Source organism: Brassica napus, chromosome C7, assembly GCF_020379485.1.
Source record: "Brassica napus cultivar Da-Ae chromosome C7, Da-Ae, whole genome shotgun sequence".
In the NCBI taxonomy this organism is placed as follows: Eukaryota; Viridiplantae; Streptophyta; class Magnoliopsida; order Brassicales; family Brassicaceae; genus Brassica; species Brassica napus.
In genome coordinates this window covers 26,125,706-26,146,119 of record NC_063450.1, presented here as the reverse complement: position 1 = coordinate 26,146,119, position 20,414 = coordinate 26,125,706, and the positions used below count along the sequence as shown (strand labels likewise).

At 42.1% G+C, this 20,414-nt stretch overlaps 1 protein-coding gene and 1 non-coding gene across 2 annotated transcripts; one reads left to right on the top strand and one right to left on the bottom strand.

Moving 5' to 3' along the window:
- Positions 1–13,964: 13,964 nt before the first annotated feature.
- LOC125590513 lies at positions 13,965–16,971 on the bottom strand. The gene is made up of 3 exons (XM_048764104.1): positions 16,528–16,971; positions 15,673–16,413; positions 13,965–15,354 (listed from the first exon to the last, which is right to left on the bottom strand). Exons 1-3 carry the CDS (start codon positions 16,969–16,971, stop codon positions 14,461–14,463), a joined length of 2,079 nt encoding a protein of 692 aa, XP_048620061.1. The 3' UTR covers positions 13,965–14,460.
- A 2,434-nt stretch (positions 16,972–19,405) lies between these two features.
- On the top strand, positions 19,406–19,512 carry LOC125590873. The gene has a single exon (XR_007326875.1). It is a non-coding gene; the product is annotated as a small nucleolar RNA R71 (small nucleolar RNA).
- The last annotated feature ends 902 nt before the right edge of the window (positions 19,513–20,414 follow it).

Here is a 20,414-nt window from a genome sequence, read left to right as displayed (position 1 = left end):
ATTATCTTACTGGGTGGTTTCTGGGACACCACCAAACCTGAGAGAGACAGAGAATTCTTGCTTGAAACAGAGGGGAACACCTCATGACGAGGGATTGCACGAGAGGACTGGGCTAAGGGTTTACCTGCTTTGGTCCGTGGTTTCCCTTTTGGAGAGATTCGGCCTCGAGCCGCATTTAGTTTCTTTGAGGCCTTAGAAACTTTTGCTTCTGGGCTCTTGGGGACCCTCCTCTTTAGCACACCTTTGGGTTTTGGGTCTTGAGCAAGCACCGTGATTTCCGTATCAAAGTTTTGAGCTGCCGTTTTATCCTTGCGGCTTGTTGTAACATTACTCCTCTTCCTATCCGTCGATTTGTTCATGCCGTCTTGCGGCTCCTCTTGATCCTCAGCATGTACTGGAGATAGTTGAGTTAGAGCATCTATCTGTTCTGCATCCATGTCCGGTGTTTCTCCAAGCAGATCATCTTTATCAATCATTTCATCATCCATTTCCAGACCTTCAAATTCCTTTACAGAATTCTCTAGATTTTCCAAGTCATCTTCAGTCAATACCATTGCCTCCAGAGCCGCCTCAACAACCTTGTCTATCTCCATATCATTTAGGTATTTATTCGCTTCCACGCGGGGAGGAGATTTCCTAGGTTCTGGTGTGACATACCTTGCCACGGTTGACTGGATGCGTTCATCGGGTTCACGAAAGGAGAGAGGAGCTAGAGTGATGAAAGAATTCCGGGCTTGACGATCTTTTTCTTTTGAAGTAGGGGTCGCCGTGGCTATACCTTTTCCTTTGAGACGTCGGCGTTCCATCTGTTCTGCATCTTCCTGTCTAGGAATTTCACCAGCTTCAAGACCATTTAGGTTCTCCGAGATGGTTCTCTGAGAATCCAAGAGGGAGTCAGAGAGACCACTTTCACCAGAAGCTCTTATAGAGGATTTTCGGTGTTCCCCATTGTGGTGTGTTGCTAAGTGGGTGCGGGGTCTCCACTCTCTTTGGTACGACCTCGTATGATTCCTATGGTCCCTTGATCCGTTACGCACTCTGGCATTATGGTTCAAAGAGGAGTTATGTCGTGGCATTGAGCCAGAATCTCGGGGTTCTTGAGGCTGTTCGATCCTATTCCAGACATTCGTACGTCGGCCAGCATCTCTACCCGATTCACGGGGGGGGGGGGGTAACGATGATCAGAACTCTTTTTCGAGACTTCATAATACGAGTTAGGGTGATCTTTCAGACCATGGTGGGCATGACGTTGTCTCTTTTCCTCTCTCCCTTCTTCCATCCTAAATCTCAGTGGCAGGTTTGATCGTACGTTGCGATCATTTGGGGGCGATCTTGGCCGCTTAGTTCTGTTCTCATTGGCTCCCCTCGGAGGCTCGAGTTGAAGATTCTTTTCACTGTTGATATTCTGATCGAGACGTTGAAGTCTCCTGTGTTCACGTTCTTTCTCCGTCAGTAACGGACACGAGTTCTTATCATGAGAGATATGTTTACAGTTGAAGCAATATCAATGGAGACCGTCATACACAAACGTTACCCTCCCTATATCACCATTCGGAAAAACAACTCTCCTTTCAAATTGTAAGGGGTTATCCACGTTAATGGAAACTTGGATTTTTGCTCATTTTGAATCCAACGTTAGCTTTTTTCCCAGGGCCTTGGCAATCTCTGAGAAAGTACCATCATTCCAGAAGTGGACTGGAACACCCTTAACACTAATCCAAAAAGGGATTGAGTTAGGGAAGTCCTCCCGTGTAAAGGGTTCCCATCGCTCTAATGCAAAGCTCCATTGATTAAAATGGCATGGCCTCTTGTTTAAAACCGATCGGAGGTCATGTTCGTTCTCAAAGTCAAATTGGAAGCGTCCATTCCCGAGATTAGTTCCTCGGACTCTGCCCTCCACGTTTCAGATTCGTGGCTTTGGGAGAAAATTGATCAAAGCATCAATGCTCCTACTCTTCAGTTGGAAGACACGTCCGATAAGGGTCAGCTTAAACCGCTCCGCCGCCGCCTCTAGGTCACACTCTGGAAGTTTTATGATTTCATTATCTTCAATATCGAGACGACGCATGGCATGGGATGCGCTGGAGCCGGGTCTATGGTTTCCATGTGTCACGACAAGATCTCTTTGGTTCGACATGGTCAGTCAACAAAACTTAGCAAAGTCTAGAGATTTCTTTGGTTTACCTAAAGAGGAGTAATCCAAAAGACTAAGAGAGTACGGATCTTAGCAAAGGCTAGAAATTATGATCGTAACTTCAAGCAATATTGTAAAACGTGATCAGCACGTAAGGACACAGACTCTTTCGGGGCTCAAAGAAACAACACTAGCCAAGGGAAACAGTGTCTCCTTGTATAGTAGGCCTAGGACTCAAGAGCACACGGGAGAGATTCGTCGTTTATCTTCGGAGTCTCCTAGATCTGAAAGTCACCTCGCTCGTCGCCTAAAACCCTAGCCGCTCCCATTGAGTTATTTGAATTGTTTTTATCTTTGAAAACTATAATAATTGTTTGATCTATTTGATCAGCTTGTATGATCCGCTTGATCTGCATCTCTCATGCATGATCTGATTGATCTGCATTTGTTCTGCTTGATCTGCATTTGCAGTAAAATTCATATCCACTTTCTATAAACTACTGATATTGCATTTTAAAAGGTTAGGGTTGTGGTTTTTTTTTTTTTTTTTGTGCATTAAATTAAAATATTGTGGTAAGAGTGGTTACAAGACCAACAATAGAAATAAACCCTTTAGAAACCCAATAAGAACCCCTGACCCATTTTAGAAAATGAAGGCCCAATCCAGCTATCACTAACTAAAGAAAGGAAACGAGAGACGAGATGAGACGGAACCTTAGTCCGATTGGAACGCGACTCGAAACTAGCGTCGAAGTATCACGGGAAATGGAGAAACCAGTACTGCATCAGATCACTGGGTAGTGAGTTGTTCTCAGGACGCATGGCGGAGATTCTGTTCTTGATGATTGTGGTGGTTTTTGCTATGATTTGATCCACGGATCGGTGGTTCCCACGGTGAAGCCGTTCGTTCCTTTCCCACCATATATTGTAAATCACCGCTTGCCAAGTAAGAATGGAGAGGTATTTGTGATTCGCAGAGGTAGCTTGAGACATGAGAGATTGAGCAATGTCATCCCATGAACTTGATGCTGAGTTAATGTTAAATCGAGAAGAGAAATGGTTCCAGACATCACTCGAGAAGGAGCAGGTAAAGTAGATATGGTCTCTGCTTTCATTCGCATGATTACAAAGGAGGCAAGACGGGTCTGTTTGAAGGTTCCATGATAAGAGACGATCCCGAGTAGGGCATCGATTCAATAGCATCAGCCATGCCAGAGATTTGTGTTTAGGAATACCTTTCTTGATCCAGATCAGGCGGTACCAAGGAACATTGGGAAGAGGCTCCTGTAGAGATTGGTAGATGAGAGAACTTGAGTAGGATCGCTGTTGTCTGCCATTGACAATCCATTGTGGGAAGCTTGGTATGTCTGAGAGGTTGATCGTTGTCAAATGAGTTAGTAGTTCCTCCATTCGGTTGGAGCGAGCTGATTGAAGCGTCCAAGAATCATTTCTCCAGAGTTCAGCAACCGTAGTGGAAAGAGGGATGCCTGTTTGTCGGGGTCCTAGGGGGCCTATGAAGCTGATAAGCTGGCCATACTTAGTCCACGGATCAAACCAGAAGCTAACATCAATGCCATTGGCTGGATCTATTATTGCCCATTGAATTGCAGTTTGCCTGATCGCAAGGATCTGCTTGAATAGCCAGGTATGGGACTGTTTCGGTTTCATTTGCCAAATGCTTTCATCTTTTATAACATTTTGGTGTATCCAAGCAACCCACACTGATTCCATTCTGAATAGGAGCAACCATAAGAGTTTGATGGTACAAGTTGTGATCCAGAGCTCTAGGTTCCTGAGACCTAAGCCTCCACAACGTTTCGGCTGGGTGATTTTGTCCCAGGCAACTCTAGCCACATATCTACCTTCAAGGGTTCCTTTCCAGAGAAATGCGTTGCACATTTTATCTATTGCGTGGATACATTCTTTTGGTAAGACAAAAGCTCCACACCAGAAATTCGTTATGCCAGCTATGACTGTAGAAATGAGCACTTGTCTGCCTGCAAAGGATAAATATTTTGATGTCCATGAGTTGATTTTGGATCTGACCTGTTGCAGGAGTGGTTCACAATTGGCAATTGAGAGCTTCTTGGAGTTAAGCGGTAGGCCTAGGTATCGTACGAGAAGGGAACCAACAGAGATGCCAGTGGTAGAAACAATGGAAGTCGTCTCATCTTCAGTTAACCCACTTGGAAAGAAGCAGGATTTCTCCACACTTATGGCTAGTCCAGAGAAGGCTTTGAATTCTTTTAAGACCTGGAGAACTCCTTCGACAGAGTTAGAAGAACCGTCAGTAAATATGAGAATATCATCGGCAAAGCATAAGTGTGTGAGACTTGAATCTTGGCAATTAGGATGATAACCAAATCGGCCTGACTGCGCTGCTTCATTTAGTTTTTGAGATAGTATATTCATGACAATTCCGAACAGGTATGGTGACAGGGGATCGCGTTGGCGCAGCCCCTTAGTACCACTGAAGAACCCATGGAGTCTCCCGTTGATGCCCACAGAGAAGGATGGAGTAGAGTAGCAAGAAGTGAGCCACTGAATGTACAGGTCAGGAAGGTTGAGCGCATGGAGGCAAGCAGTGAGAAAGTCCCATCTGACTGAGTTAAATGCCTTGGCTATATCAATCTTTAAGGTGAGCTTCTTCTGTCCTCTTTGATTATGATAACCAGACATTATCTCAGCCGCAAGTAAGCAATTTTCCCTTAGTAGTCGCCCTTTGATGAAAGCTGTTTGGTTAGGTAAACTGATAGAGGGGAGAAGTGGTTTTAGGCGACCCACTAGGAGTTTAGAGATGACTTTGTAGAGGGTATTGCAGCATGAAATAGGTCTCTAATCTTTAATAACTGTAGCTCCAGGGAATTTAGGTAAAAAGGTAAGGATGGTAGAGTTTGTGGCTTGTGGGAGAGAAGAGGAGTTAAAGAAAGCGATTATGGCATTGATTACTTATGTCCCTAAGATTCCCCAAGATGCTATGTAGAAACTCGAAGTAAAACCATCTGGACCGGGACTTTTATTCTGGTTGAGTCTGAACATAGTTTTTGTTATGTCTGCTGGAGAGGGAATCGGGGAAAGTTGAGCAGACTGTGCTGGAGAGATAAAGAACCTGTCCGTGCGAATCATGTCAACAACCTGTGAAATCAAAACTGGTGATGTTTTGTGAGTTGGAGGCCCAAGAATGCTTTGGAAATGAGATAATGCGATGTTGCCGATGTCCTTTGGGGAAGTGGCTTCAAAACCATTCATACCGATGAGGATGGTGATCGTATTGTAAGCTTTCCTAGCCTTTGCTACTTTCTGAAAGTAGCTGGTATTAAGATCTCAACACTTTAGCCAGTTGATTCTAGATAGTTGTTTGAAATATTCTTCTTCCACTCTTCTGGGCATGTTCAATTTGTCTCGCAGCTCTCTTTCTGCAGCAAAGTTGGGACATGTTGGTTGTTGAAGAGATAAAACCTGCGCATGGGTAAACAAACTGTTAGTTTCAATCACTCTTTTTTGAATCTCTGAGAAGTTTTCTTTATTTAATCTCTTTAACTCTCTCTTTAACTCTTTCTGTTTAGCACTCAACAAAGCAAGAGTTTGAATCTCATTTTCAGTGCAAGTCCAAAACTCAGCCACCAGGGAGAGGAAGTCAGGATGAGAGGTCAGGTAGTTGAAAAATTTGAAGGGTTTGGTTCCGGCTAGGGGGAGAGGGCTGTCAAGGATAATGCAACAGGGTGAGTGATCAGAAAATTCAGGAGGTAGGAATTTAGCTAGGCTGTTGGGGTAGAGGTCAAGCCAGTGCTCGTTGATCAAGGCTCGATCAAGTTTCTTTGCAATGGGGTTTTCAGGGCACTTGTTCGACCAAGTGAATCTCGGACCATGGAACCTCAGGTCTCTGATTTCAAGTTGACTGAGACAGGTGTTGAACTCAACCATGTGGGGAGTGAATGAAGTGACAGTGGATGCAGAGTGCTCTGCTGGGTGAGTGATCTCGTTAAAGTTTCCACCAACCAACCAGGGAAAAGAATCTAGCAAGAAAGAATTTTGTAAGGTTAGAAGTTCAACCCATAGATCGGTCCTCTCTTCTGCAGTGTTTCCTGCGTATATGGCAGTGAAGAAGAAAGGAGCATTTAGTGGAGAGTCTACTCGACAGGTCATGGATTGTCGAGACTGATGTAACAAAGTGACATTGATTGAGGGTTTTCAGATGAGAACGATCCTGCCATCGTGATCAGATTGATGGTTAGAATAGAAGTTCCAGAGTAGAAGTTCCAGCCAGGACAGAGGGAGTTGATGACTGGGATCATAGAGGGTTCTTTAAGGTGGGTTTATAAAAGGGCGCCTACACTAATATGGTGGTTATATATCCACCTCCGAAATTTACTATGCTTGTCAGTTTCATTAATACCTCTGACATTCCACAACGGTCTACGATAAGGCATATATTAATATAACTTATAGTTTTATACTAACGGAACTACAGTCTACAACAAATGTTTTTTATCTTAATTTTCTGATAGCAAATGGAATCAAAAACTAAAATCGTGTGGACAGAATGATGCCATTTTAATTATAGCAAGGCATATTCCATTGTTTATCGTTCAAACCAGTAAGAAACTATAATTCAAGGAACCCTTCTCATTTAGTATTCCGCTTGGAATATTATTTTGATTGAAGGAATCTTTTATTTAATTTACTTTTCTAAATTCTCATTAAAACAAAATAAATACTGTAAACATATCGTCTTTTTAATCAAAATATACGTCATCATTAAACCACCACCGTCTGATTAGTCATTATAATACTAGTGATGTAATAGTTACAAAAAATAATATGGACATGATCAATCATCCATAGTGATCATGAATTTTCAATTCGAAATTACATAGTATAAATATACTAAATTTCAGCTTTTAATGCTTCCTCATTAAAAACTCCGGACATGTGTTATAGAAGTTTTGGGAACTACTTTATAAACTTATGATAACATCAACAGAAAATTAAGTGCATTCCCGCTACCACCCGCAAACGCAACTTTTGTGGTTTATAGCGGTTGTTAGCGTTTTGCAACAATCACTCAAACCGCTCTAAACCGTTCTAAACCGCTCTAAACCGCTTCAAACTGCTATGAACCTCTTAAATTTAAAAGCTGGTTTCAGCTAGCGTTTGCGGTTGCGGACGGCTGTGGGAGGATAAATTTTTTTTTAAACAATATAAATACAAAAATAAAAATAAAATAAATTTTTTAATTAAAATAATAAAAATACTAAAATATATATATTATAAAATGTTAAAATAAAAATAATTTCATTGTAAAAAAATTAAAAATATAATTTTATAAATATAATTTTTATATTTATTATAATATTATGATGTTTGATATTTTTATGAGAAATACCCTAGGATATCACTAAAAAATGTTTTATCACAAATATAGACTCTAAAGATCAAAATGACCTAAATGTTTCATTAAAGAGGTAAATATACGTTTATACCACTAGGGTTAACTAATCCAAACCTTAGGGTTTAAAGTTAAGGAGTGGAGATTTGGGAGTGAAGTTTAAAATTTTATAAAATAAAAAAAATATTAAAAATTTGAAAATAAAAATTTTTAAAATAGTTTAAAAAAGAATTTTCGAATTACAAAAAAAAAATTTCAAAAAAAATAAAAAAAAATTCGAAAAAAAAATTTCAAAAAAACAAATTTTAGAAAAATGTTCGAATTTGAAAACATATTATCTAAAACTATAAAAAAAATATATATTTTTTTTTATTTTTTTATATATCTAGGATATTAGTGTCATTTTACCTATTAAATGAAACATTTTGGTCCTTTTCCTCTTTGTGGTCTATTTTTGCGACTAAAACTTGAAAATAGTCTATTTAGTAGAATTTCTCTATTTTTATAATTATTTAAAATGTAAATATTGTTAATTTATTATTTAACCGCTATTGTATTTAGTGGTTAACCACTCATAAGTCTCCCGCAAACACACTAATTTCTAACCGCAGTACCAGTTGTACAAATCTCTTAAAACTGCAACCACTCACATCCGTAAACTTCCGTAACCGCAGCGTCTGCGACCGCAACTGCGACCGCTGCGGTCACACCGGTCACACCCTAAAACGATTGAAGAATTTGCCCAAACTAACTACAACAAATACTTCCTCTCATTTAGTGAATACTGCTCACTCGGATCCCGCTTATTTAAGATTTTGTCACAATATTACTATTTTTGAATATTTTTAATAAAAATTAGTACATATTATTCTTATGTCATAGAATAAAATTTAGCCGATTTTCGAGATATCACGGTTAAGACATCATATTTATGGAATTAACATACTATATATGTATATTTTGGCAGTCTTTTTAAATATTTTAGATATGTAGTTTTTTTTTTTTTTTTTTTTTTTTTTTTTTTTTGACATCGAACGGCCATTCCATTACTCAGGCTTGAGGTGGTCTGGGTAACCAGACCGGAATAGAACAACCAATGAAAAGTAACTCCCTATGGAAGGATCTAGCATTCTTAGCTAAAAAGTCTGAAAATTGATTTCTCGCTCGTGGAACATGATTGATGCTAAACTCTGGGAAGCATATCCGTAGCGTCTCTATCCTCTCCAATTCCGTCGCAAAGCTAGGCCACGCATGAGGATCATCTAACATTGCGATCAGCTCCTTACAATCCGTCCCAAAGCGCTGGCATGTTGAGTGCTGTAGCATATTCTCCATTGCCCACCGTAGCGCTTCTACTTCCGAATGCAAGGCTGATTCACGTCGAGGAAGATTCTTCATCCCCATGAGCTGAGTATTTCCCGTATTGTCCATCCAAACCCATCCAAGTCCACTGAAGTTGGCAGATGTTGTCCAAGATTCATCCAGCAAGCAAATATTACCCAAGCTTATGACTTGAGGGTTCTCTATATTAGTCTCTTGTACCATAGGTTGTGCCACATCGTTCGCAGCAAACCAGGCCTGACATTCACTCTCTGCATAGCGGACTAACTCCAAAGGATCTCTATCTATCCCCTTGAATAGTTTATCATTCCTAGCTTTCGAGATATACCAAATTATCCAGGGAAAAGGATCTCTGTCTTGTTCCGGCTCAATAATAGAGTTTTTTCTCTAGAATAGGTAGTCCATATTGGCGTAGACACTTGGTAGTGGAAATACCTCAGGGCTTGTTGGGGTTGTCGATAAGGTCCAAGCTTGTAGCGCTGGCGGGCATTCAAAGATAGCGTGTGTGACTGATTCATCCAAATCTCCGCATCTTGGGCAATAGTTATCACATCGCATATTACATCTTGCTAAATTCCTTGTTACTGCAACATGCCCAGTCAATAACTGCCAAATAAGATGACATATTTCCGTAGGCGCTTTTAACTTCCAAGCAAAAGCTTGAAGCTTGGTAATACTCGGTTCCAATATCTCATGTGCTTCCGCCGTCTTCAATAGATTCTGGGCCACCCAATATCCAGATTTAACCGAGTATTGGCCATTCCTTGTGTAGCTCCAGCAAAAAGTATCGCGCCGGTGAGATGAACTTATGGCCAAACTCCTTATAAGCGGTATGTCCTCGGGATTTACATAATTCTCCAATAATCCAACATCCCAATCCTTCCCTATCTGATCAATGAGATCGCTTACTCTCATGTTAGGATGCATTACTGGTGCCACAGGGACAGCCGGCCTCGCTGGGATCGTTGGGATCCACGGATCCTCCCACACCTTTACTTCATAACCTGAGTGTATCTTCTGTCTGATTCCCAGCAATAACAACTTCCTTGCAGCAGAAATGCTAGTCCACACATAAGATGGGCAGCTAGCCGAGTTCACTCTCAGCGGCGAGGTTAATTTGTAGTATCTCCCCTTCAAGACCCGAGCGACCAATGAGTCTGGGAATTGAACCAGCCTCCATAGTTGTTTTGCCAACAATGCCAGATTGAACTCATGGATCATATGAAACCCAATCCCTCCTTCCTCCCTTGGTAGGCAAACTTTTTCCCATTTCGCCCAGTGAATTCCTCTCTTTGGTGGGTTTGAACTCCACCAGAACCGTGCGATGGCACTAGCTAGGTTTTCACATATCTCTAAAGGGAGCAGGAAAGTAGACATGACATAAGTCGGAAGAGCTAGCAGAATAGATTTTATCAGAACTTCCTTCCCTCCTTTTGAAAGCCACCTACCCGTCCATCCATTTACCCTGTGCATTAACTTGTCCTTGAGGAATGCAAACAATTTGCACTTGGATCCGCTTATATCTTCCGGGATACCTAAGTAGGTTCCCATCCGTCCTTCGTTTTGTATACCCATTGTATCTTTGATCTCTTGCCTGGTATTTGCATTAATCCGCTTACCAAAGAGTAAGGACGACTTATCGAAGTTGATACATTGGCCAGAAGCTTTACCATATTTCCTGACTACTTTCATTACTTCTTCACATTCACGGGGCTCCGCCTTACAGAAGAAAAGGCTATCATCAGCAAAGAGAAGGTGAGATACCGAGGGGCACGCGCGTGTGACACGCATCCCCGTTATCTTCCCTTGATTCTTTGCATGATTAAGAAGGCTAGCGAGCGCTTCCGTGCATAGAATAAAAATGAAAGGAGACAAAGGATCTCCTTGTCTTAAGCCTCTACCAGGAACGATATTTCCTCTTGGTTGACCATTCATAAGCACCTTATATTTTACCGACGTAATGCATCGCATTATCCAGGTTATCCACGTCTCTGAGAATCCCATTTTGCGCATGACGGCTTCAATGAATGACCACTCCATTCTGTCATATGCTTTGCTCATGTCCGTCTTAATAGCCATCCTTTTACTGCGACCACTTGGTTTAGTCCGCTGCGCGTGAAACATTTCTTGGGCAATCATAATATTGTCTGAAATCTGTCTTCCAGCAACAAAGGCTGACTGGGTCTCTGAAATCAAGCCTGGTAGCACTTTCTTTAATCTCTGGCATAAGACCTTCGAAATTATTTTATAGCTTACATTACACAAGCTTATTGGTCGGAATTGAGTCATATCATTAGGCTTGGCCGTCTTCGGGATAAGACATATATTTGTATAATTTAATCCATTCACCACCGTTCCCTCGATAAGGAAGTTATTAACCATAAGAGTTAAATCATCCTTTACAATATCCCAGAATTTCTGATAGAATAGCGCAGTCATCCCATCTGGTCCTGGAGCCTTCTCTGGATGCATAGCAAAAAGAGCCAATTTGACCTCCCATTCCGTTACCGGAGCTGTAAGGTTCTCATTCATTGCCCCAGTGATTGTCGTAGGAACTTGAGCTAACGCCTCTTCAATGTCCTCAGGGTTAGATGATGTGTCGAGTTTTAACCCGATTATCTAACTGCAAGTGCACAGTAAAGTACGCAGTAGTAATGCGGGATCGAATCCACAGGGACCGATGATCACACGTAGAGTTGCAGACAAGTTAATAGCTACAGCGAACAAAGATATAATTTTGATGGTTTTTATTTAATTTTCTTTAGTGTCACAAAACATAAACAAGCTGTAAAAAGATGATTTAAACGATTTGAAAACTATTTTAAAACAAACGTTGGGCATTGAGAATTCTCAGGGATTTATTTTTAATCAAGATACAATTAATGGCAGACACAGGGATATATTAAGAACCGTCTAGAACTCAAACACGATATTAGAATTAACCTACTTCCGTAGCGCTAATTCTCTATGTTATAGAAATCTCCACACTAACTTCCGCTGAGTTTCAATTTCTAAACAAGCATTAAGAACAGGTTCAATATGTTCACAAAGCGCAATAACATCAACTTCCGAGGGTTAAGGACACTTTGCTCATCTAAAGTATTTTCGGAAGTTCAAACAATCACTTTCGGTGCATCAAACAATCTGAAATCATGAACTAAGTGATCAATTCAGTTCAAGCAGTAAGAAATCCATTAGATGAAGAACCAAAACGTAATCCCTTAGTCTACACACGTTTTATGAATCAAAACATCAAGAAATCCCCTATGAGAACCCCTAAACCCAACTAGATGACTACTCACACATAACTAAGCAAAACAACACGATTTTGATGAAGAAAACATGATAAGATTGTATTAAAACAGAGTAAAGGTTCAGAAGATCTTCTCCAAATGGTTTTGAGATGAACTCCTTTACAAATCTTCACAAATCACACAAAACAAGTACAAAACTCTCAAATCTCTCTCAAGAACTTGTAAATCTCCTTCTTGGTCGCCCCTGGTCTTTTCTGAGTCCCAAAGGTCGAGTTCTTCTGTCTATTATTGAGGGGAGTGGGTAAAAAGGAGTGAAAAGCTCGTTTGTGCGTGTGGAGCCCGTAGAGCGTGGGATCGGTCGATCCACATGGACCGGATCGGTCGATCTAGTGCATGAAAGCGTGGGATCGGTCGATCCACATGTACCGGATCGGTCGATCTCACGTCCTGTGCGATCAATACTTCTCATTCGGTCCATTGTTCGGTCCATCTTGCTTCTGAATAAATCCCGAATGCGTTCTTTTCTTGCAAGCTATCTAGTAACCTGCATATTACACTTAAGAACACCAAAACGCATCAAATAGACCAAAACATTAATTAAAACCGACCATTTAATTGCTCCAAAACGAGTTTAAAACCGTTAAAAACACGGAATATCAACTCCCCCAGACTTGAATCTTTGCTTGTCCTCAAGTAAAGAGGATTAAAATTTGGGAGCTCACTAACCCTCAGTAGACCTTACCTTGTGATTTCGCTAACCACTTAAATCAGAGACTGTCAAGGCATTCATTCCAAATCCCCACCAAGACCGCGCAAACCTTTCCATATTTCAGACCTGCAAGTCTCAGTTTCAAGTAATCAACTCTTTACATTCATTAAAAAGGGCGTGACCTTTCCACCAAAGATATCTCCATCAGGTATAACGGGCTCGGTGTTTGGGAGGCTGTTTTAGTGTTTAATTAGGTGAGGCTCAAGTGTTTGTGGGTATCAGCGATAACAAAAAATGCAAAACATTATGCAAAATCGCTGGAGAAACCGAGTATATTGATAACCACGTTTTCGAACTGCTCAAGTCTCAAATGATCAAAACCCAACAAATCTCAAACTCTAACCCCAAATTTAAACAACGCATCATCTCTGGTACACAAAATAAAAATAAAATGTCTAAATCAAATCTACTGAATGAGATATAAACATGAACTTTTTTTTTTTTTTTTTTTCAGAACGAAAACTTATACAAACCGAAATCGAATATATACACTGCGATGCAATCACACACTTACAACACCCAATTTTTCTATTTACACCTCTAGACACACAGGTCCGTGTCTAACCACCTAAATGTTCCGATCCTACCTAAGCAGTCGGATGAACCATGTCTACCCTAATCTCTCCATTGTTTTTGCACATGTATGCACATATGATCAGTGTGTAAGAATGCATGGAGATGAAATAAAAGGGTAAGGTGTAGGTGTGGTACCAAACTATTGATGAGTCTGGCCATTCAGGATTATTAAAGAGTGGTAAAATGTGGTAAAGAAAATCCTGAATGTGTATATGGTGTACCGTTTCCTGATGTTGATTCCTGGTCAAAAGAAATTAAATTCATTAATGGTCAAAAATAGTTGAGTCGATTACAATTCACCGAGACTTGATAAAAGATTTAAGGAGAGGTTGTTTGGTCAAGTGGTTCCTCGGTTTGTCTGCGCTAACAGTCCTGAAAAATGGCCAATATGAAATGTAATGCACAACACACAAGGAAATAGTCTAATAATCATCACAGGGTCTGATAAAAATACGTAGAGAGTTTTTAGAGTTTTTTTTTTTTTTTTTTTTTTTTAAAACACAATCAAATCCGATAAAGTAAGAAAATAAAAGAAATAATAGCAATATGGTACATAAGTAGCATCCTCCCCCAGACTTACTTCACACCGTCTCGGTGTGAAAATAATTCCAAGAGAGATTACCGATCAGGCGTTGCGGTCAGTGCGCCTCTTCGAGCGCCTCTCCAATGCTCCATCATCATCAGAGTCCTCCGCTGCCTCAGGTCCAGCAGCGGTGTCGTGAGCGCCTGTGTCACACATGTGTCGTAAGCGCCTTAGATCGACCGATCCATACGTGTCGGATCGACCGATCTCTTACATGGATCGCCCGTTCTGTTTCTTTAGGATCGATCGATCTCTGCCTGATCGTGATACATGCCTGAAAATCATCTAAAAACACAACCAAAAATCAATTCACACAAGAAAACATAATCACAAAAGAGAAAGAAAATCAAACCATGTGGGTTGCCTCCCACTCAGCGCTTGTTTAAAGTCGCGAGCTTGACTATTCTGTTGTCCTTAGGCGAGATCGGGCTCCGATAAAGGAATGTTGGTTCCTTCTTCGGGTTTTGCATCTGTGAAGTAAGGTTTTAGCCTCTGCCCATTGACTGTGAACTTCCTCCCATTCTCTTCCAAGACAACAGCTCCATAAGGTCTAACCTCTGTGATGGTGAAAGGTCCGGACCAACGAGACTTAAGCTTTCCAGGAAATAGCTTGAGTCTAGAGTTGAACAGAAGGACTTTGTCTCCAGCAGCGAAGTCTCTCGGGATTATCTTTCTGTCATGCCACGCCTTAGTTCTTTCCTTGTAGATTTTGGTGTTCTCATAGGCGTTCAACCGAATCTCGTCCAGCTCGTTCAACTGAACCATCCTCCTTTCTGCAGCGGTTTTAATGTCGAAGTTCATCAACTTCGTTGCCCAAAAACCACTGTACTCCAATTCCACAGGTAGGTGACAAGACTTTCCATAGACCAGATTAAAAGGAGTGGTGCCCAAGGGAGTCTTGTAGGCGGTTCTATACGCCCATAAGGCGTCATCAAGCTTCACAGCCCAGTCTTTCCTTGTTTTGCCTACAGCCTTCTCCAAAATCCCCTTGATTTCTCGGTTCGATATTTCAACCTGCCCACTTGTCTGAGGATGATAAGGTGTAGCTACCTTATGCTTTACTCCATGTTTCTTCAGCAGTTTATCGAACGTCTTGTTGATGAAGTGAGAGCCTCCATCACTAATAACCACTCTCGGGATCCCGAATCTTGGAAAAATGACTGTCTTGAACATTTTCTTGACAACACTAGAGTCATTTGTCTTGCTGGCTACTGCTTCCACCCACTTGGAGACATAATCAACCGCAACCAGGATGTACTCATTTCCATAAGAAGATGGGAAAGGGCCCATAAAATCAATTCCCCATACATCAAAAACTTCAACTTCAAGGATGAAATTTTGGGGCATCTCATTTCTCTTACTGATGTTGCCCTTCCGCTGACATGCATCACACTTTGAGACAAACTCATGGGCGTCTCTGAAAAGTGTAGGCCACCAGTAACCAGCCTGCAGGACCTTAGAAACCGTCTTGAATGTTGCAAAATGGCCTGCGTATTCTGAACTGTGGCAGTGGAAAAGAATCCCTTGCATCTCATTCTCCAGAACACATCTCCTGAATAAACCATCTGAGCATCTCTTGTAGAGGAAGGGATCATCCCAGTAGTAGTGGTTCACATCTCTCATGAACTTCTTCCTCTCATACCCCTTCAGGTTCGGTGGTTCAATTCCAGCACATAGGTAGTTTGCAAAGTCTGCAAACCATGGGAGATCATCCTGAATTTGTCTCATGACACAGCAATCAGCCTGATCCAAATACTCATCCTCCAGCAAGGTGATCACATAGACATTCTCCTCGGGTAATGTATCATCCAGTGGTGTTTCAGCTTCCACTCTCATTCGGGAAAGATGATCTGCCACTCCATTTTCTGCTCCTCTCTTGTCTCTGATCTCAATATCAAACTCCTGTAGCAGTAAGATCCACCTTAAGAGTCTCGGTTTAGCATCTTTTTTCGTCATCAGGTACTTCAAGGCTGCATGATCTGTGTGCACAATTACTTTCGAGCCCACCAAATAGGACCTGAACTTCTCGAAAGCATAAACTACTGCCAGCAACTCCTTCTCAGTGGTAGCATACTTGATTTGAGCATCATCAAGCGTTCGGCTGGCATAATAGATCACATGGAGTTTCTTGTCTTTTCTCTGCCCCAAAACAGCTCCAATCGCGTAATCACTTGCGTCACACATTATTTCAAATGGCAAGTCCCAATCTGGTGGCTGCACAATGGGAGCACTGACTAGAGACTTCTTGAGAATCTGAAACGCAGCGAGGCAGTCAGCATCAAAAACAAACTTCGCTTCTTTGCACAGCAGACGGGTGAGTGGCCTCGCTATCATAGAGAAGTCTTTGATAAACCTCCTGTAGAAACCGGCATGTCCCAGAAAACTCCGAATATCCCTCACTGTCCTAGGAGGCTGTAGGCTGGTCATAACTTCAATCTTTGCTTTGTCAACCTCGATACCCTGCTCTGATATCCTGTGACCCAAAACAATGCCATCTTTCACCATGAAATGGCACTTCTCCCAATTTAGCACCAAGTTCTTCTCCTCACATCTTTCCAGCACCTTGCACAGATTAGCAAGGCAGTCGGTAAATGAAGAACCGTAGACTGAGAAATCGTCCATAAAAACCTCCATAATGTCCTCAATAAGATCAGTAAAGATCGACATCATGCATCTCTGGAAAGTGGCAGGAGCATTGCACAATCCGAAGGGCATTCTCCTGTAGGCAAAAGTACCGTATGGACAGGTGAATGTTGTCTTCTCTTGGTCCTCTGGATGAATGGGTATCTGAAAGAACCCGGAGTAGCCATCGAGAAAACAGTAGTAGGGGTGGTTGGCTAGTCTTTCCAGCATCTGGTCAATGAAAGGAAGTGGGAAGTGGTCCTTCCTTGTGGCTGAGTTTAGCTTCCTGTAGTCAATGCACATCCTATGCCCTGTGACTGTTCTGGTAGGAATCAGCTCAGCCTTCTCATTTGTGATGACAGTGATGCCACCCTTCTTAGGAACCACATGAACCGGGCTCACCCAAGTGCTGTCTGAAATTGGGTAGATCACCCCTGCACTCAACAGCTTTAGAATCTCCTTTTTCACAACTTCCATCAGTTTGGGATTCAGTCTTCGCTGGTGCTCTATGGACGTCTTTGACTCATCCTCCAAGTGAATCTTGTGCATGCAAAGATCTGGAGAAATACCTGTAATATCATCCAAAGAGTACCCCAATGCTTTTCTATACTTTCGCAATTTTGAAAGAAGCAAAGCGGTCTCCACATTATTCAGGTTAGCACAAATAATAACAGGATATGTGGAATTCGGTCCCAAGAATGCATACCTCAGCCCAGCTGGGAGGGCTTTAAGTTCCACCTTTGGAGCATTCTCCTCACTCCAATCTGGTTGGGAGGATGACGGTTTGACGGTTTTATCGGTGCCTGAGTCTTCAAGGCTGACATAGGCGACATGCTTCTCAATCGGTGAGGCTGAATCCAAAATCTCAGAAAATCCAACCACTTCTTGGTTCATGAACCCGAACTCACTCTCCCTTTGGGTCAATGCGACTTGTAGAGGATCATCAGTGTGCAACTCTTCATCCATTTCCTCCACCAGTTCAGTCAATGTATCAACCCAGAAAGTCTGTCCATCAATAGTCGGATTTTTCAGCACCTTCTCCACATTGTATCTCATCGCCATGTCTCCTAGACGTAAGTCTATATGCCCATTCTGTACATCAATCATGGCTCCAGCAGTAGCTAAAAACGGTCTGCCCAAAATGAGAGGATCTTTAGGTTCCTCTTCCAGCTCCAGAACTACAAAATCGGTAAGCACATATCCCTTTCCAACACCAACAGGGATGTTTTCTAGTACACCGACTGGTCTTCGCACTGATCGGTCAGCAAGGACCAAGGAGATCCTTGTAGGTTTGTAGTTCGTCATGCCTAGCCTCTCAGAGACAGAGAAAGGCATTAGGCTCACTCCTGAACCCAGATCGCAGAGACTCCTCTCAAAGGTAAGTGATCCAATGCGGCATGGTAGAACAAATGCTCCGGGATCTTCACGCTTTTTAGGCATGACATTTTGTAGAACTGCGCTACATTCCTCATTGAGCATCAACACACCACGCTCTAGGCTCATCTTATCGGTAAGAATCTCCTTCATGTACCTTTTAAGAGAAGGTACCATCTTCACCGCTTCAACGAATGGCAATCTCACATGTAACTCCCCAACAAGGTTCTTTAGCTTCTCGTACTCACGTTCTTTGATCTTCTGCCTTGGTCTGGATGGGTATGGAGCCTTAGGAACATAAGCAGGAGGCGCCACATACACCTCTTCAGGTTCAGAGGAATTTGGCTTTGTTGACACGGGATCGGTCGATCCCGAAGGACCGGATCGGTCGATCTCCTTCCCCTTGGATCGGTCGATCTGTTCTTGAGATCGGTCGATCTCTTTCTCATTCGATCCCTCAATCGTTTTTCCACTCCTAAGTGTTACAGCATTCACAAACTCCTTGGGATTCGTCTCTGACTTCCCTGGTAGAAATCCAGGTGCTGTTCTGCTGCTGGAGGCGGTTTGAGCAACTTGCTTTTCCAAAACTTTCAAATGGGTGTTCAAAGCTTCAAACTTCCCATTAAGCTCTCCATACATGTTATCCACCTTGGTGTTTATCTCTGCAGTGCTATTCTTCTGACCTTCTAGCACCATTTGCAGCATCTTCTTAATTTCGTTATCCTGAGAAGACTGTGACGAAGAGGCATTCCCTTGATTCTGGTAGTTGTTGTACTGCTGCCTTTGCTGAAATCCTGAGTTGCCCGAGTTGTTCCCCTGATATTGATTTCTGTTCTGATATCCTTGGTTGAACACACTCTGGTTCTGATTCTGGTTCTGCCTGTTTCCTGCCTGAGGGTAGGACTGATGTTGTGGATTCTCCACATTGTTGCTCCGGTAAGACAGATTATTTTGCTGATTTTGACTCCATCCAAGGTTCTGATTGTAGCCTCTGTTGTAGTTTCCTTGACCACCAATGTAGTTCACATCAGCTTGCATATCATCTGAATCATCACCAACAGTTTCTTGTGAGGAACGATAGCCTTGCTCCTCCACAAATTTCACAGATTTCTGATCTCTCTTGAGAAGCATCTCAATCTTGGCATTCAGCTCATCTATCTTCTTGGATTCATAACCAACACCCTTCTGGCTGGTGTCAAACCTTGACTTGCGGTTTGCTTTGCTGGATGACAGGTTGTTCAGCAAGGTGTAAGCTTCTTCAACAGTCTTGGTCATGAAATCACCATTACTTGCTGTGTCCATGGCATCTTGACTCTCTTCATGAACTCCATTATAGAAAATGTTCAGCAAGCTCACATCAGTGTAACCATGGTGAGGGCAGTCCTGTGTGTACTCCTTGAAACGCTCCCAAGCCTCATGAAAGCTTTCTGAATCAAGCTGCTGAAAGCTTCCAATTCTGCTTCTCAGATATGTGGACCTTGACTTGGTGAAGAAATGCTGTAGAAAAGCAGCTCTTGTCTCTTCCCATGTAGTAAGAGATCCTGGAGGGATGGACTTTAACCATCTGATAGCTTTATCAGCTAAGGAAAACGGGAACAACCTGCATTTCAAAGCGCCTTGAGGAACTCCATTATGTCTGCTGGTGTCACAGACTCGCTCAAAATGCTCCAAGTGATACATCGGGTCCTCAGACGGGTTTCCATGAAACGGATTTTTCTCCACCAAATTAATGAGACCAGTCTTGATCTCAAAGTCTCTTCTCTCAATGGGAGGTGGGCGAATCCCAGAACGATCGGCATAGAATGCATCTGGTGTATCATAATGTGCAAGCGTCATCCTAGGCATGCCATAGTCTCCAGCCTGTTGTCTTGCAGCTACACCAGCCTGCTGATTATCACCAGCATTGTTGCCTTCTCGTTCATTTACAGGAATTGGATTTTGCGGGTTGTCCTGAAACTGGTCTTCTTGGTGTTCAGCCATTTCAACCTCTTCAGCGGACTCAAGTCTTTTCTTTTTCACTTGTCTCTCTAGGCGTCCGAGCTCTAACTCCAAAGGTATTAAATTCGATGGTCCTTTGCTTCTAGTATGAAATCCGCTCATTCACCTGAAAACACAAACAGAAAGAGAAAGACAGAAACATTAGACAAAATTAAAAAAAAAAAAATGCTATAGTCTTAAACTGATCATTAACTCTAGGGTGACCAAATGGTCCCCGGCAACGGCGCCAAAAACTTGATGTGTCGAGTTTTAACCCGATTATCTAACTGCAAGTGCACAGTAAAGTACGCAGTAGTAATGCGGGATCGAATCCACAGGGACCGATGATCACACGTAGAGTTGCAGACAAGTTAATAGCTACAGCGAACAAAGAT

Bases quoted from the DNA above. Each gene is read 5' to 3' on its own strand.
- LOC125590513 (XM_048764104.1), bottom strand. From the start codon at position 16,971: ATGTGCATTGACTACAGGAAGCTAAACTCAGCCACAAGGAAGGACCAC. The intron at 16,414-16,527 runs GGTCACAGGATA...CTGGGACATGCC, and splicing joins TGAAAGATGGCATTGTTTTG to GGTTTCTACAGGAGGTTTAT. The intron at 15,355-15,672 runs TTCATGAGAGAT...GAAGTTTTTGAT, and splicing joins AGGGGTATGAGAGGAAGAAG to GTATGGGGAATTGATTTTAT.